At 31.7% G+C, this 18,709-nt stretch overlaps 2 protein-coding genes across 2 annotated transcripts in view; one reads left to right on the forward strand and one right to left on the reverse strand.

The window, feature by feature from the left end:
• The window catches only part of LOC129216276 (probable phosphorylase b kinase regulatory subunit alpha), a 72,228-nt gene extending 68,638 nt beyond the window's left edge, over window positions 1-3,590 (forward strand). Inside the window, exons 30-32 of the mRNA XM_054850482.1 lie at window positions 260-313; window positions 1,748-1,951; window positions 3,270-3,590. Of these exons, the coding sequence (XP_054706457.1) occupies window positions 260-313; window positions 1,748-1,951; window positions 3,270-3,473 (462 nt within the window). The 3' untranslated portion in view covers window positions 3,474-3,590. The remainder of the gene's footprint in view (window positions 1-259; window positions 314-1,747; window positions 1,952-3,269) is intronic.
• Window positions 3,591-4,434: 844 nt separating this feature from the next.
• The window catches only part of LOC129216825 (uncharacterized), a 78,633-nt gene continuing 64,358 nt past the window's right edge, over window positions 4,435-18,709 (reverse strand). The window contains exons 23-26 of the mRNA XM_054851042.1: window positions 17,923-18,143; window positions 16,844-17,000; window positions 13,662-15,796; window positions 4,435-4,943 (exon numbers count right to left, since the gene is read on the reverse strand). Of these exons, the coding sequence (XP_054707017.1) occupies window positions 4,728-4,943; window positions 13,662-15,796; window positions 16,844-17,000; window positions 17,923-18,143 (2,729 nt within the window). The 3' untranslated portion in view covers window positions 4,435-4,727. The remainder of the gene's footprint in view (window positions 4,944-13,661; window positions 15,797-16,843; window positions 17,001-17,922; window positions 18,144-18,709) is intronic.

The following is an 18,709-nucleotide window of genomic DNA, read 5'->3' on the forward strand; positions in this document are numbered from 1 at the left end:
TTATAATTAATGGTTGCAAAAAATAAAGACTGGTAAAAAAAAGTGTGCACTTTGTATGATGTTTTTTTTTTTTTTTTAATTAGCCTTAATCCTCAGCTATTGCAAAGTTGTAAAAGGTTTTCACGTGCTAAATGCAATTCAAGTCAAAGTCACTAAAATTTAACTGGGTTTTATGATTGAAACGTAGAAACTGTTAAAGGGTATGTTAAGATATAGTATGTATACTATGTTTTATTAATATTCTGCTTTTTTCCTCTAGTGCCAAGGACTTTCTGTTGAAGGCAAAATTTTACAACAACAACTTACCAAAGAAGTAGGTTCTTGATTCTTAAACTTTCACTTATATCTCTTGCTCATGAGGATTGGGAAAAAAAAAAAAAAAAAAAACATATCCAAAAGTTTGATTTTTGAATATTTTATTTTGTAGTAATAGTCTTAATATTTGTTGTTTAGTAAATAGAAATCTTAGTGGGTCTTATTGTGTGTAGTATCAGTCATGCAAGTAAGTTCACCCATGATGGATTTAATTATTTATTTAATTTGTTACCCTACTTAGAGTGCATTAAGTTATTATTGTTATTTTTTAAAAATATGTTTGTAGAAAACAAACCACATGTATTTTATAACTCATTTAAAAAAATCAAGCATGTTTAGTGAGATTACACCTTCATCAAGTTCTGTTGCAAAATTTGTTAAAAAAGTTGCTAATGTAATATTGGTTATGATTTTTGGTCTGAATATACGTAAAAGACATCGACAACTTCAAGGTTTTCCAAAATCATAATAATTTTATATCACAGTAAGTTGAGAATACTTAAATAATTTAATTATTATTTTTTTTTGCAAAGAAATTTGAAGTGAGGGATTAATTTTAAAGAATGCAAAGGGCAGAAACTGCCATTTTGTGTAAGAAAAAGTGTGCAGTTTTTTTTATTCACACTGAATAGTTAAAGTTTCAAAAAGAGTATCGATTTCATCTTGATAGAATTGCTTTTTATCTTTTGAATGTTAAAAGATTATGTTGCATAAGTTTCTGTTTTTTTAGTGAAACACATCATTAGCAACTTCTTAATTTTTCTTCTACCTGTTTTTATAATATTTTTTTTTAAAGTTTTAAATGGGAGTGATGTTTGAACAAAATATTCCAAAAAAAGTATTAATGTGAAAAGCTGCAAAATAAGTAAACACTGGTTTGAATTTAATGTTGCCAATTTCTTTGTGGGAATTTTATTAACTATTGAAAAAAAAAAAAAAAACTCTAATTTTTAAGTAAATTAAGTTTTGGAGGACTGACAAACACTCAATTTCAAGCATTTCTTTCTCATTTCAATACGGGTATAAAGGTGTTGTTTATAGTGGTGTTATTCTCTTTGACGGAGTAGTTCAAAGAAAAGCTTGAACAGTGCGAGGTTAGATTAGTTTTGTGACAAGAAAATTGTTAATGATGTAAAATTGGAATTACCAAAGCTGGAGTGCTTTCAGACTTTTTACCGTTACAATCTTCACTACCATCAAGGGGCATACATGATTTTAAGATTGAAATGATGCATTAGAAAAGGTACATTCATTCATTTTCCCCCATGACATCCGGATTCACTCACCCAATGTAAAAGCGAGAGTGTGACTTTGGAAAAGAAAAGTTATTTTTAACCATTGTTAGACTAGCTCACTTTTAAGAAAAAAAAGTTCCAATGCATGAAATAGCTATTTTGCAAGTTTTCCCCCTTAACTTATCTTTTGTCGACAGATGACCCCCGGGGAGTTGAAGTTTGCCTTGGAAGTGGAGACTGTGCTCAACAGCATCCCCCAGCCAGAGTACCGACAGCTGATGGTGGAAGCACTGATGGTGCTCACTCTCCTGGTGGAATATGATGCCGTGAAGACACTCGGGGGAATCATCAATGTAGAACACTTAGTGCATAAAGCCAATCACATATTTCTTGAGGATCAGGTCAATAACTTTGTATCTCTTATTTTTTTAAGTCTACAAGCCATTACCCAACATGACCACAGTAGTTGTATTGGACATAACAGATATCAAAAAAGCAATGTTAAACCAAGAAAAGTACCCAAGTAGTTATATTGGCCACAAGTGGTGCTGAAGTTGTATCATTTAAGTAGAAAAAAGAAGAGCTTTTTTTTTGGTTTCTCATAAATTTACAAGCTTTACCAAATTTGTGATTGTCACCTCATGATCGAATAAGTTTTGATAGACTAATGCCAGCTTTGGTGCTGTAATCTTCAAAGACCAATGCCTCTTTTAATTCCTATTGCCAAAGTATTTCTATTTAAATATTTGAAATTTTATATATTTTACACACAGGGGTAGCAGTCAAACACTCAGATCAAATTTGGTATGCCAGAAACTTTGTTTTGCTAAAAAAAATCAAAATATCCATCAAAATTGATAAATTAAATAATCAGAAAAAGTTCTTCCTACTTAAATGGTATTATGGTGCCTTATTATCTTTGTTCTGTTTTTTATTCATTACAAATTCTCTTTACAGCAAATACCAATGTAACGAAATATCTGTTTTAACAAGATGAAGGTTCAGAAGCATTTTAATTGCCATTATATTTTTTGAATTCCTTTACAATGAACAAAATTTGTGGTCCCTTTGTATTTGTTGTAATGAAATTTTCCTGTAAAAAAGACACAAATGCTGTATCATAATATATTGGGGTCATTCCAAAGTCTTACAGTGGTGAAAAGGAATAAGTACACAATAAGCAGCAAGTCTTCTTGTCAGAAAAAATGGGAAAAAAAGGCAAAAGTTGATAAAATAGGATATTTTTCATTATTTGAAAACCAAATTATTGCAATATAGTGGGGTTGAAAATTAAAAAAAAAAACAAAAAAAACAAACGTTTAACAGGGGTTTATTGCTGTAGAGAGAATCGCAATATTGAGAGGAGGATAACATTAATTCCAATGCGAGTTCACCTGGACCACGAAATATTATCGTAGTAGAGGGATTATTGTATCGGATAGTGTTGTAGAGAGGTTTTACTGTATATGAACCGTCACATACGGAACAGAGGGTTAACTTTTTCGTGAAATGGCCCATTGGCACTTTAAAGTTATAATTTATTCCTATCCTTTTGGAATTTATGAGACAAAAAGTTAAATTAATTTCATGCCCCTTGATTCATTTTTTTTTGTGCTCTAATTAAATTGAGACTAAAAACTGTACTTGATGCATTTTAACTCCTACTACATTTTAACTCTTTTTTTTAAAGTTTTGAAGTCTCATTATTTTTCATTATAGAAACAAGTTAATGGAGATGCAACATTGTGCTGTGCAGCAATAAACATAAACGAGAACCCCTGTGGGGGTGCGGCTGGTATCTGCCAGCATTTCTATGACAGCGCCCCGAGTGGCTGTTTTGGAACTATGACCTATCTCATCCGATCCGTGGCGGGGACGATGGATTGCTTGCCCAAGCAAGAGCTGGACTGCACCATCAGTTAATTTATTTCCATATCTCATGAAGTTCCCAGAAGCTTTGATCATTTTTTGTTGTTGTGAAATTCCTGTAATGAAAATGTATTTAAATCACCCATAAATTAAAAAATGGAATATTTCTTTGCCTCACTTTGTTTGGTTCTAATTTGTCCAAGGTTGAATACTTTTTAAAAAAATAATTTTAGTAGAAATTTGCATCAAATGGGAAGGTTTCCTTAAAACATAATCATAGCATTTTCAAGAATCTGTCACAAGTATAAACTAGAACAATTTTGTAACCAATCATAATTCTCACATTGATATTATTGCAAAGAATAACTTAATCACGTCTGATAAAAAAAAAACGATCCAAAAATTTCTCATGGGAAAAATGCTTTTAAATTTGTGTACAAATCATCACTAAAAGTAAATTCAGGTCAGATGAATAAAATTTTGACTTAACCATGTCAGCCCATTATTTATTTGGGTCTTGCAGAGCTGCCAAGAGCCAAGCCAGCCTTCCTCCCTCCTACCATAAAAATTATTAAATTTATACTACTCTGATTCTGAGCCAGGCCTCTAATTTGCAACTAGATGGACATGCCTCTCATTGGCCCTGAGGTGAGACCTGTCTTTGAAAAATTAATGTGGGTGTGGTTTTTGTTTTCAAAAAATATAATATGGATAGTATGATGCTCTCCCTGAGAAAGGTTGAAATAGTAACCCTAGCAAGGAGGAGGAGCTAAAAAAAATAGTGCTTTATAATTTTGGCTGAATGACTCCATAACCTTTCATAGGTCATATCAATTCACAAGATATTTCGTTTGTTAGGGAGATTAGTCTACAAAACTTCTTATGGACGCCTAAGCCCTTTTCTCACAGAGTTGATACAATGAATTCTGTAGGCAAGTAATTACACTGCTAAAAATTGTATGTTGCCTAATCAGTTTAAAAACACAAAAGATAAAAAAGAATATCATAATTTTTATTGATGCAAAAATAGAATGAAAATTTCAATGGCTGCCTAAGTAAGTTGTTCATGAAAGAAAGTTGAAAAACAAAAATAAACTATAAATGCAAATTAGGAACTTTCTTTAGATTGATACATTTCACTCTGATCACAGAATTCAAATGATTAACCACTACTCGGTAGAGTCATTTGGAAACTCAATATAAATATACAATACCATTTTCAAAACTTAAATAATTTCAGCACAATATTACATCTGATTTAAAATGAGATTACTTAAATCTAAAGTATGATGCGCTTAAAAAATGATTTTATACAAAACAATGCAAATATGTTACATTTTTACAAATTTGGCAAGAAAGACATGGTTTTTGGTTTATGGCAAACTTCTCAACCCAGCCCAAAACTTCATGAGCAAGTTCGTGCACTTTCCTTTGAACTTGATGGCACGCTGATTTATGATAGACATCACTGCATGATTGGACTGCTTTAGATGCAGCAATGAATGGGTTTGGATAAGGCTTTTCCTGTAACAAATAAAAGAAAGTAAGAATGCAAATTTATTTGCAAAAAAAGGGGGGAGGGGTGGATTAGTATATATTTACAGGAGATTGATTTGCTTCTGGAGGAACTAAGAATAATTTACCAAATACCAAGACAAAATGGTACTCATATTCTACAAGGAAAGATAAAACTAAAAATTTGATTAAATGCTTGAGTTACCAATTTCAATACTGCATCGGCAGAAGCAACTATTTATGCACAATATATTTGTGTATTTCAATATTAAACTTCACAAATCTCCCATAGACACATTTGTGCTTTCCTTTGCACAACTTCTTGCAATGCCTGTGCACATTTGTGTGTGCCATTTTTGATTAGTTCAAATTTTTCTTGGTACCCGATGAACCAGGGGTAGAAGTGACCAACTTGTCACATATAGGACATCTTCCACAAAAAAATATAGGACAAATATAGGACACATTATTAGAATAATTTTGCTATGAAAAAAGAAATAATACATATATGTTATTTAGTTATTCTTATCAATGATTTTGTTTTTAGAAAAAACCTCAAACATCTGTATAATTTTTGAAAAAACAGTGTACTCTAATAACTAAACAAAATTTGAACAAAGATCATTTTTATTTTTTCTTTCTCATTCATGACCTTAGTACTAATTCCACTGTTCTTTGATTTTATATCTAAACTGAACCCTTTACCACTTGTATTAATAACAAACAGCTTGAGAAGGATCCTTCTGACGTTTTTCAGAGTTTTCTTTATGCTTGAATGTTTTAGCATGCAGCCTCAATTGCAAAAATCTACTATTGCTTATGGGCACTAAACAGTTGCAAAAGTGGCAAAAAGTGGTAAAGTAATCTTTTCCTTTAGTGCACCATGCATCACAATTTGTACAATTAATGTCCTCCTGGTTCAACCATTCCACACAAAATTTTGTGAAGCGATGCAATTTCGCCATTATAATTCCACTTATTACAACAAACTACGTTTTAACATCATAAGGAACTAACATTTCACGATCCCAAAATTCCACAAAAAGAAAAGATTGCAAAAAGAATATTAGAACATTCCGATCAGAAAATGACTGAACACAAAAATATACCAACGAAAACCATGATGGAAAACAAAACAAACAGCTGTTGCCCCTCCCCCAAACGCAAAATTCTAAAACCAACTTCGGACTTAGTTCTCATAACTCCACCCACTATAGAGCAAGGTTCGTACGTTCCGGGAATTCCGGGAAAACCGGGAATTGTCAGGGAAAATGACACTGTCAAAAATGTCAGGGAGTTTTCAAATTTTGTCCTCCAAAAATTTTTTTTCCCAAGGAATTAAGTACTATGAGATCTAGTCTTCGTTTTTATTGTGATTTCACGAAAAAAATTGTAAATTTTTATCTAAACCGACGCTGGCACTTAAAAACTGCAATCGAAAAATGAACGTTTTTTTTTTCACAACGAAAAATGCGCCAAAAGAGCGAAGATTTTCTTGCATGGAGTCAGTGAGGGGAACGCATTTCTTTCTACTGCCTTAAGTTTTAGATGGGTTGCCACAACATTCTGTTCGGTTCAGGGTTCGTACGCTCCGGGAAAACTTGGAATTATCAGGGAAAATGACTTAGTCAAAAATGTCAAGGAATTTTCCAATTGTGTCCCCAAAATTTTTCTTTTCCCAATTTTTCCCAGGGAATTTCTTTTTATAAGATCTAATCTTCATTTTTATCGATGTATTTAAAAAAAATTGTAACAATTTTAAAGCAATGAAAAAAGTGGCGACCCAAAAAAATCTTCAGCAGCCGCCATTTTTGGCTCTCAGTAGTTCCCAAGGGAAAAAAAATCAGGTGAACAGCAATTATGCACAAACTCAACAGGAGAGAAGACAATTTACTACTTCGGAAGCACAACCTGTAGATGGGAGGGTCGATCGGGGAAAATGTTTTTTTTTTTTTTTGTTGATCGGAAAATCATTTCAGCTACGTGTTAAACGTAGTCGCCATCTTTGGTCATTCACAAGATGGAAGTAGATACGATCCAAAAATGCCTAAGTTTCTAAAAACAAAGCAGAATTGGATGTTTTCTTTAATTGAAAACTGATAAAAACAACAAAAAATGGTCTGCAAATTGTTTTTGTATTATTATTTGAAATAATTTTCTTGAGAAATGAAAAATTTTGTTCTTAAAACTTAATCTAAATCCTCACTGCCTCGGACGCAAATGCGATAAAAACTTTTCAATGAATTGTAGTATCACGAAGATTTATTATTTTTTAACTGTCTTCATGCAACAAATTAAAAAAAAAGTTATTTCTTATTTTTGGGCATAGCCGCCATATTTGGTCATTCCCAAGATGGAAGTACACAAGCCTTTTTCAAGTGCCTAAGTTCCCGAAAACGGCATTGGATGTTAATTGCAATGCAAACTATTGAAAACAACACAAATTGTGCCATTTTTTCCGGATAATTTGTAATTATTTTCTGGAAAAATGCAAAATTTAATCTTCATAACATTTTTTTTTTTGTTTTAATTGATTTAGACTCTTATGTGCTAAATACTGACTATTTTGCTTTTATTGTAGTTTTTTAAGGATTATTAATTATTTATTACTACTTTATACTACAAATCGAAAAATCTACTTATTTTAAATTTTTCACTTTGTCGCCATATTTGATCGTTTGCACAATGGAAGTAGACTTAAACTTCCAGAAACAGAATTGGACGTTTATATCAATGTGTAATATTGAAAATACCATTAAATGTGCAAAAAGTTATGAATTTTTGAAAATTAACTGTTACTTTCTGGAAAAGAAAGTTTGAAATTTTAATGTAAGCGTCCTTTAATATGTGAAAAAAAAAAAAAAAAGATTATTGGCATTGGCCTATTTTTGGCGGATGTTGATTTTTGTTACTATGCATTACATGGTATGCCGATTGATGCAACAAGTTAATCATATTTATACTGAAATTTAGCATTGCATTTTGCTCAATATGTTTCGTGTAACCTACTTATAAGAAAATAAAAAGTTTTGTAAACCAAAAGCGGATGCTAAAAGGTTGCTGCAGGACTACAGCAAAATGCTATAATATTACGCGTGACATCAAAGAAACGCTAAAATAAGTTGAAAGTACTCTGTTTTCAACAAATAGTAAACAAATTAAAACAATTTTGAACAAAATGTTGAAAAAAAACTTAAAATTTTGACAGAGAAAACAAACGAAAAAAAAAACCAAGTTTTTTTTTTTTTTTAAATCTGAGGGGAGAAGTTTCAGTTCTTCTGCATCGCTACTTTAAACAATTTTAATTATTCTGAAAATATTACTATTTAAACTTAAATTTTGAATGAAGCGAGTAACCTGGAATTTTCTAAAAAACAACCTGGAAAACCTGGAAAAGTCAGGGAACTTTTTTTAACCAAAAGTGTATGAACCCTGTAGAGTGACATCACATTGCTGTAGCCAATGAGAGAAGATGCCTGTTGTAGGATTTAGTCAGTTCAATTTTGTAATTTTAAATTTGTTTGGGCACACACAGTGAAAAATCCGATATCAGAAAGTTTATTTACTGTCTCTTTTAACAGTTATATAGGGTAAAAAACGGGAATATAGAAAATATATGACATTTTTGAAAAATATAGGAAACATAGGACGATTTTGATGCTTTTTTTGAAAATATACAGGGTTCCCAACACATTTTAGCTTCAGAAAAGGGTAAAAGAGGACCATTTTTAATCAAAACGGGAACTAAAGAGGACCAGTTATGATCAAAAAGAGGACCTTGGGAGGACCACTCATAGTTAAACCCATGAAGCACCAAAAGGCAAATTGGTTGACAGCTGCTAAATTTGTGAAGATAATTCGTTAATTAACTATAATAACGAGAGATACAATTCTTTTATCACCAGTGAAACTGACTTTTTTTATTCATTGATAAAAGTGCACAACATTGGGGGGGGGGGGCACTTAGTTCAGCACTTAAGGCAGCCTCTTTAGAACTAAATAGGCATAATGATACATTTTGACGTCTCACTGAAGGATAGGTGAAGTTGCACTTCATCTTTATTTAGTTTAAAATTATTTTTGTTTCTGTCTTTTAATGCTTCTTAATATAGCGTTATCATACACCAAACAAACAAAAAAACTTTATTTTCTTGTTGTTTTCCCCAGTCTCTAATTTTGTTCCCATCTTAATCAGTTTCATCTAACTATTTGCTGAGAAATTTGCACTTCCTCATGACTCACACTGAAACCTAATAAGTATTGTTCTGATTTTCAACAAAGCTACAACTGAGTTTATAATAAAATTATTTTATATTTGAATTTTAAATTTAATCTCTTTATCACACGGTTCATACCCTTTAGGGAGAAAAAAAAATTAAGCACTTTTCAGGTGTAAAAAAATGTTTTTCAAGGTACTACCCTAAATTCGCACTATAAATATTACATGCAGATTTCATTTAATGCTAACATATAAATAAAAGAAAGTAATATAAAAAGTATACGAAAACAAACTGCTTTTTCTACAAGAGACACTTTAATAAAAGATTTACTGTATTGAAAGTTTTCCTAAAAATGTCTGAAATGCTTAATCACAAAGAGAAGCAGATTAACTTAGATTTAAAAAAAAAACTCCATGATTGCAAGACTATGAGTGCTTTGAACTTTTAGGCGGGTGGGGGGGGGGGGGGGGGACTGATTCCGCGCTTTAGCAGGCATCATAACAATGAAAAAAATGTACAAAAATTCACCTTTATAAAATTTTATATTTCAACTTTGTTTTAAATACAAAAACTAAGTTAAAATGTTATGCACTCAATTGTTTACATTTATATCCTCCCCCATAAGAAACAGTAATGACCGAAAATAAGCTAATAATAATTAAACTTAAGTTTGCAAGTTAAGGTTGCAAAACTAGAAATTTGAATTTTAAAAAAAATATTAATTTTTTAGTTATTTAAATAAAAATTAAAACGAGTTAATCTAATGCAGCATGTCAAAACAACTTCAAATTGCCAAAAATATAAAAATATTTATTAGATGCAAAACGATCGAAAGCTCAGATAAGCAAATTTTCACGAACCAAGTTCAATTTTGGCATACTTTCCATAAAATAAATTTATTTATTTTCTACTAAATTAAACACAAAACATGCTAATCTTAGGTAGCATTTGGGAAAATAACATTTGATTAGGCAAAATATTTTAATATTTTCATGATGCAAAAAGATTGAAATTTCAAACACTAAAACCCATTTTCCGCGAAGTCCAAGTAAGTTCAATGTTGCCATGGTTTCCAAAATAATTACTTCGTTAATTATTGAAATTAAGTGAAAAATAAGTTAATCTAAAGTAGTATGTGTCAAAATAACTTCCTATTGTCATAAACATCAAAATATTTACAAGATGCAAAAGGATTGAAATTTCAAACGCAAGAATAAGTTTTCCGCGAAGTGCGAGTAAGTTCAATGTTGTGATGGTTTCAAAACTAATTCCTTCGTTAATTATCAAAATTAAACGAAAAATAAGCTAATCTAAAGTAGTATATGTCAAAATAACTTTCCATTGTCATAAACATCAAAATATTTACAAGATGCAAAAGGATTGAAATTTCAAACGCGAGAAGCAGTTTTCCGCGAAGTCCGAGTAAGTTCAATGTTGTCATGGTTTCCAAACTAATTCCTTCGTTAATTATTGAAATTAAACGAAAGATAAGCTAATCTAAAGTAGTATACAGTGGCTCCCAAAAGTGTTCGTACACCTACGATTTTCAATGAAATAGGCCATTATCCATTGGTTAGAATTAATATTTCGGAATAGGTATTTTATTATAAGATCTATGATCTATATTTAACAAAACTACATGAAAATGTTTAATAAAACATTAAAACATAATTTTTAAAAAATCAAAAACCAAAAATTGCCGCAAATTTTATCTCACAAAAGTCTTCGTACACTTTGAAAAAATGTCAAAAAATTAGTAAATAATCTAAATTTTTACAAAGTTATTATTTAGTAGAACATCATGCAGTATCAACAAGAGCTTTTAAACGTCTGGGAATAGATTTCATTGTTTTTTCGTTCTTTTTTTGCGTAATTTCTGAGTAAGTGTTCAACCCCAGTTTGAGTCTTACTGTTTCTAGCTCTATTTTCGTTTCAAAGCTGTATTTTCGTAATCTAGCCCCCAGATATCTCTAAATATGTTACATTAAGTTCAAATCTGGACATTGAGGGGGTATTTCTAAGCTTAAGGACAATTTTTGAGGCACCAAACGCAAACGTGTGCTTCTTATCGTTATCTCGATAAAAAACAAAGTTGTTTCCGATTACCAAATTTTGGGCTAATAGTTTAAAATTGCTTTTTAAAATATTTAAATGAACAGCATGATTCATTATTTAATCAAAAAATTCCAAATTTCCAAGTCCTGATGCTGTAATGCACCCTCACATTAAAACACTTTCACCGTCCTGATTAACTGATCCAACTAAGTTCTTCAGATTAAAGTCCTCATTTTTTCTTTTATTTACAATTATACAACAATTTAACCCAAAATGTTAAATTTATTTTCATCTATAAGTAAGACGTTGATCCAAAACGTTTTGAGCTTATTTATCATTGATTTTGCGACGGAAAGCGTAAGCTTACTGTTATTCGCACGAACAAGAAAATTTCTGCAGGAAGAGGTCCCATTTAATCCAGTTAATCAGAGAACTTGGCGAACAATTTTAGGTGAAAATTAAACGTAAAATGTTTCATTCAATTCCGCAGAAATTTTTTCAGCACTCAAATGTGTATTTTTCATAATTTTTTTAACTGTAAACCTCCGATCACACATTGTTAACTTTGCCAGTTGACCTTTTCTTACTGTGTTTTCGATCCTATTCTTGTCTTTAAAGCATTTTATCAAGCACTTCACTATAGAATGGTATAAATTACCTAATTTAGAGACATTTCAAACCAATTTACCGCTACTGTGAGTAAACAATTCAAATTTCGAATGGTGTTTGTGGTGTTTTTCAAATACCAGTCATTTTAAAGTAATAAGCACAATATTAAGGAATAAATAAACAAAAAATTAAAGCCAAATGACTTTTAAGGGCCAACACAATTCAAAAATAATAAAAAAATAACATATGATAGTTTTAATCATGAATTTATTCGAAAAAATTTGAGTGTACGACGACTTTTGTGGTGTATTATTTCTCCGTCTCTTCATTTTTTGACAAATTTCAAAAATAAAATCTGGCAATATTTTGAAAAAAAAAAAAAAATACTGAGTTTTATTCAGAATGGCATAAGAATGATGTGAAAAAAAATTGGACTTCATATTCAAATTCAGTTTTGCATTATTTTGGTTTTTCTACAAAATTTCAAGGTGTACGAACACTTTTGGGAGCCACTGTATTTCAAAATAATAGCATGCTGTCAAAAACATCAAAATATTTACAAGATGCAAAAGGATTGAAATTTCAAACGCGAGAAGCAGTTTTCCGCAAAGTTTGAGTAAGTTCAATGTTGTCATGGTTTCCAAACTAATTCCTTCGTTAATTATTGAAATTAAATGAAAAATAAGCTAATCTAAGGTAGCACATGTCAAAATAACTTCCGATTGTAAAAAACATCAAAATATTTACAAGATGCAAAAGGACTGAAACCTCAAACACGAAAGCAATTTTTCGCGATACTGCATATCGAACCTATGTTCAGAAAATTGCACTGATGAAATATTTTTAAAAGAATTACAAGCAATCTAAAGTATGCTTTAGATTGCTTGTAATGATTTTTGAAAGAATCAAGCAATAAACTTTTCATACTTTTTCAAGGCTTTCAAGCACTTGGAAAAAAAACTTTATATTTTTTAGGAACTTTTCAAGGGCGTAAAAGTTATGAACATATGCGCCTGTAACAAAAAATGGCGCATGTGCCACGAGATTACTTCCGAATTTATTTGCAAAAGAGGTGGTTCATAGCAGCGTTACTATTACAGTCAACGCACGACACAACAGTCTCAAGAGCTTGGGATCCAATGAAAACTTTGAGATGAATATTCGAGTTATCGAGATCCGAGATCGGAAAGTTCATTCGTTATTGCAAACGTGAGGCTGCAATTCCGAGAAATATCGGTAGCATCCTGCTCCGCGATTTGACATCATAACTCTTCCCCCAAACCTCTTTTTTATGGATTTCCATGCTGCAGCGGTTGAAGGAGTAATGACGTCAATCTGAAGCGAAATAATATGGGAAAGTCAGGTTAATTTGGGGGTATCTTTGAACACAATGGAAACTTTTAAAATCTGATTTTTAAGTAAAAACAATATAAAAGCGGACTAATCGGACCAAAATGTTAAAAAGTGGTCTAAAGCGGACTTAACCTTAAAAAACGGACTTTGGCGGGAAAAGCGAACCATTTGGGAGCCCTGAATATAGGATATATAGGACTACTTTGATCCCGTGATGAACCTATCTTGCAAACATAAATGGTGGGAAGAGGGGAAAAAAGCCATCTTTACCAAGTTGCAATTTTCAAATATTATTTGATTTATCACATAAACTTTTATGATTTATTTAAATAACAGCACAAAGCCTTAAATTACTGTTATTGAAAATTTCCTAATAAAGAATTTTTTAAATTAAAGTTCTTCAATATAGCAAGACTATATTTAATAAAGCTATTTATAGAATAAAAATGTTATTTTGATCAACATATAATGAAATAAAAATATTTCTTACTTTGTGTTCACTTTCTAAAACAGCTATAAGCTCCAAAAGTTTCTTTTTCTCCTCTTGGTACTTGGCATTTTTAGAAGATGAAATATGGTTTGAATCTACAGCATGTTTTTCTTCAGAAACTTTTTCACCATGCTCGTATTCAGAGTTTTTCTGAAGCTCCTCCCCTTCTTTCTCAGCGATGGCCGTTACTTGGTTTGCAACAAGAACATGCTCTGGTGCACCACTTTTGTCCAACTTAGACTGAATAAAATCAGCTGTGTCAACAGTTTGCAGTTCACTTTGACCACCTTGGGTATTTTCAAAAGATTCACTGCCATTCATCTTGGAACAAATCATTTCATTATCACTTTCAGTTTGAAGCTCATTTGAGAGGGTGGGCACAATTTTAGGCGGTTCAATATCTTTGTAACTGGAAGGTTCAACATCTTTGTCACTGGAAGGTTCAATATCTTTGCCATTGGAATCGTAAAAGCTTTTAGACTCTGGAGTATCTTCAGTGGGATTCAAGCTCGTTAGCTCCTTCACTTTTACTTCATTATCACATCCATTTATTTGGCCATCATTCTTTAAATCACCAAGATGAGCAGATGACTTTAACAGAGAAGAAGAGTCTTCTTCATTTGGCTCATTTCCTAAATCACTATTGCTTTTTCCGTCACCACTCTGCACAGCACTGAGAGGCAGGAGTTCAGTTTGTTTTTGTTCTTGAGGAATGACTTTGGTATCACACCCATCTCTACGAAGGTCGTTTTCGAGATGTTCTGCGGTTTGACTTGCAGTTTGTTCCCCTGAACGAGGAGCAATTTTCGAGGTAGATGCCATTTCTTGGTTAATATAATTTACCAAATCCTGAAGATAGAAAAACAAAGCAAACTCATCTCTACAAACAATGTTAAACATCAACTTAACAATATTGCAAAATGAACTGATTTCTTCTAAGCACTGTTCATGAGAAAATGCAGTTTCTTTTGGAATGTCCTCATCCTCTAACTTTTGTGTCGCACTGAATTGGGCAATCATGCAACCATCTGACGTTTCTCCGAGCTTCATGTCATTTTCAGCAATGATTGACTCATGAATTGCAGACACATTTCCGGCAACACCATTAGTTACATTCTCCTCTTCTGAGGAAGTAACACAATTCAAGCTACTATACTTCTCAATATTTCCTCCTTCACTTATACTTGATATATTTTCAACATCACTTGAATTTTCACCATCCTTTAAAGAACTTTTCACGAAATTGTTTTCATCTTTTTTTGAAACACCTGTTACCATTTCTGTGTTTGAACAAAGTACATCTGAAATGGAAGAAGTAGCATCACATACACCATTAGTGCTGATTACACAATGATTCACTGGTTCTGAATCGACATTTGTACAGACATTCTTTGCTGATTGTTCTTCGGCAACTTTAACATCTACTCCTTTCAAAGCTATCTCCGAAACTTCCTCAATAACATTATTTTCTTCCAAATCTTTACGTATCTCTGAATCATTATGATTTAAATTGTCTAGGGCAAGAGTACCATTCTCAACAACGTGAACTGGTTCTGCACTAACTTTGTTGTAGACATTATTTGCTGAATTTTCTTCGGCAATTTTGTCACCTTTTTCAAGGCCCATAAGTTGTTCAGCCTTTTCATTAGCCTCTTTCAAAGCTAATTCAATTAGTTTTCCGATATCATCATTTTCTTCCAATTCTTTACGTATATCTGAGCCTCGGGAGTTTGAATCGCCTAAGAGTTGAGTACCATTCTGCACAATATGAGAAGCAACAGGGATAGACTTGCGCACTCTAGGACTTTTCAACGGACGGCATTCGGAACTTGGTTTTTGTTTTGAAATAAGAGACTGCAAGTCATTCAGAAAACTGACAGAAAAATAGGCAGCCAAAAGGTCAACGATAGTTTTGCCGGACAAGATATTTCTGATAGTATCCACGAGAGGAGGTAAGTTAGACAAGCAATCTGCACTGATGACATTAGTGCCAACCTCATCCTGTTCCCAGTTTGCAATTCTCTGTCCGAAAGATGAGTACAGGCCATAAAAGTGAATGATGGGACAGGCACTGTCAGCAGCATTTTTCTTTGCTTCCCATATGACTGAATTTGTTTTCTTGCTCCACTGCAATTCTAGATAATCAGAAAAATGTATATTAGCACAAAGGATGGCTAAAAAATCTCTATGATTAAACTCTTTAACTAGCAAGTATTGAATTTGAATTGATAAGGATCTAGAAGTAAATAGTGTTGTAATATGGTTTTACTTTCAGCCCCTAACTCCAATAAAAAGGAAGTGTATTTAAGTATTTAACTTTCATAGAAAGTTTCTCACGACAAAAATGTAGTATTTAAAAACATTGTAAATAATTTAATTTACGACAATAACACTGATCATCTTCCACTTTAAAATACTTATTTTATTTATTTTTTGAAGTCTGAATTCTTTTAGTGTATCTATTGGTTGCAATGCTTACCCTCTGAAATGTTTCTAAATTCCAATCAGATAAAAAAGCTGCTGCAATTTTTAAATTATATTTAACATACCATTCATCACAGTAATACATTTTTTTAGTGATTCTTTCTTAAATTTCTAAATACATACATATACCTTTTTAAAATTTCTACAGCAAAATTTTAAAATATTTTTATAGTTTTAACAATATGTAGAGAAAGAGGGAAGAAAAGCAATACAGTAGTAGATTTTAAGTTTTTAGATTGTGACGTCTTCATACTTTTTTCGAAGGGAAAAATACATGAAACAAAACTACATGTACAACAGCTAAAGCTCAAAAGCCACTACATATAACTTTAAATATGCATTTAAACAAACAAACAAATATTTTTTTCACAATGCATAATTCTTTTAACAGAGCACTGGTCGGTCAGAGTGCATTGCGGGATATTCTATAAAAAAAATAATAATTTTTTTTCAGACCCGACTCTCAAAATAAAGTTTTAAAACTTTCTTAGGAGTTTTATTAAATTATTTCCAATATCTTTTAATTTTAACTTCATATTCAAATTTTTAGAAGTTTTATAAAACAATTTCTAAAAACTTTTGATTTAAACCAAAGTATACTGAATTTTCTAGGATAATAATGGCATTAACATTAAAAAGTGAAAAAAGAGCATTAAGATTAATGTAAATTACGGTTCTAAGGAGAGAAACCAACTCACCAACAGGTAACAACAGCATGGACACAATCTTTGGTAGAAATACAATATTACAAGAAACTTCAAATATCTTCAGAAAATACTTGGTAGCGAGTTCAAAGTCTTCCTTCAGAGCAAGAACCAGGTATTGAGCCAGGTAAAGTGCAATTGATATGTGTGCCTGGTTAAAAATAAGAAATAAATAAAAAACAAATTGAGGAATCCAACATTCATCTTTGAAATAAATGCAACCTTTTTAAACCTAGGGTGCCATAACATATGTACCAGAAGCATTTTCAGAAAAAAATGTGTGGGAAAAAATAAATTGGAAAAATTGAGGATGCTAAAAGCTAATTTGCAAAAATATTGCATACAGCTGTATCAGGGTCACAGGGAACTCTTTCAGCACCAATGCTAAGCAGCTCTCACTAAGAATTTTGTTTTCAACCTCTGTATGAAGAACTTCTGGGGCAAATACTGTGCTGTCAAAAGATTGATGTATATAAAGACAGCAGCAGGACTCAATCTTTTATTGATCATACAGTAATATGCTTGAGAGGACATTCTTCGAAGATGCAAACAAACAGGACATTCATAAATGTATTTGTATTGTCAATATCATATTATTGATTGATTAGTTAATCTTTACTAATAATAAAGCTGAATGTCTCTCTGTCTGTCAGATCTCTGTGACGCGCATAGCGCCTAGACCGTTTGACCGATTTTCATGAAATTTGGCACAAAGTTAGTTTGTAGCATGGGAGTGTGCACCTCAAAGTGATTTTTCAAAAATTCGATGTGGTTCTTTTTCTATTCCAATTTTAAGACAAAAATATCATAAGATGGACGAGTAAATTACGAAATTTCCATAATGTGGAACCGTAACATGGGCACAAGCCAATTGGCGAGATACGAAATTATCATAACGTGGAACCGTAACATGGGTACAAGCCAATTGGTGAGAAAATTCACCATACATTATTTGTAAATATACAGGCGAACCAAAAGACCTTTTAATTTTTCTATCACAGGCAAAGCCGTGCGGGTACCACTAGTCAAGTAATAAATAAACATAAACCAAATAAAAAAAATAAGAGAATTACCTCAGATGCCATATCAGAGTTCTTTCTATAGTTCAACATTGTATTCAGGGCTTCATGTGTATTTTTAAGAAATTCTTCTTCCTCATTCAGTAAACTTAGATTTCTCAGTGAGGAATAAACAAAGCTAATGAGAGATTGATTAGAATCTTGGCATGTTAGACATTTCCAAAACGGCACAGCATCAGCCGAATCATTGCAAAATATTTCTTTTACCAGTACACCTAAAAAGACAAAAGATATACATACATTTTAAAAATAGGGACAAAAGGCTTGTTTAAACTTTTCTGAATTTCTATTAATAGCTATAAACAGGGTTCATACTCTATTTGGATGAAAAAATTCCATGACCTTGTTACATGGAGAGAATAGTAGACTATTTAATATCAAACTTGCCAATTTTTGGCAATGAGCATTAGCAAAATTTCTATGTGAATGCCACTACCTCATTGAAACACTTACTCATGATTGAAAAAATATCAGTGTACACCTAAAAAACTAAACTATTTTTATGTCTTTATCATATAAATTTAAGTAAAGTAAAATACAGTGAAAGCAATACAATGATAATTAAATGTTTAAAAATTTCTTTGTAAAAGGGCAGAATGATAATGAATGAGAGAAAGGTTAAATGAGTCATTACTAAGTTTCAATAAACTTGCTTCAAAAGTTGCATTTTAGTGTCAACAGTGCATTTAATCATCCACATAATTTGACAGTATTTTGATTCTTTAAAGTAAACCCAGTTTACTTCAGTAAACTTATGTTTCTCTCTCTAAACCAGATATTT

The sequence above is a fragment of the Uloborus diversus genome, chromosome 2, assembly GCF_026930045.1.
Source record: "Uloborus diversus isolate 005 chromosome 2, Udiv.v.3.1, whole genome shotgun sequence".
NCBI lineage: Eukaryota > Metazoa > Arthropoda > Arachnida > Araneae > Uloboridae > Uloborus > Uloborus diversus.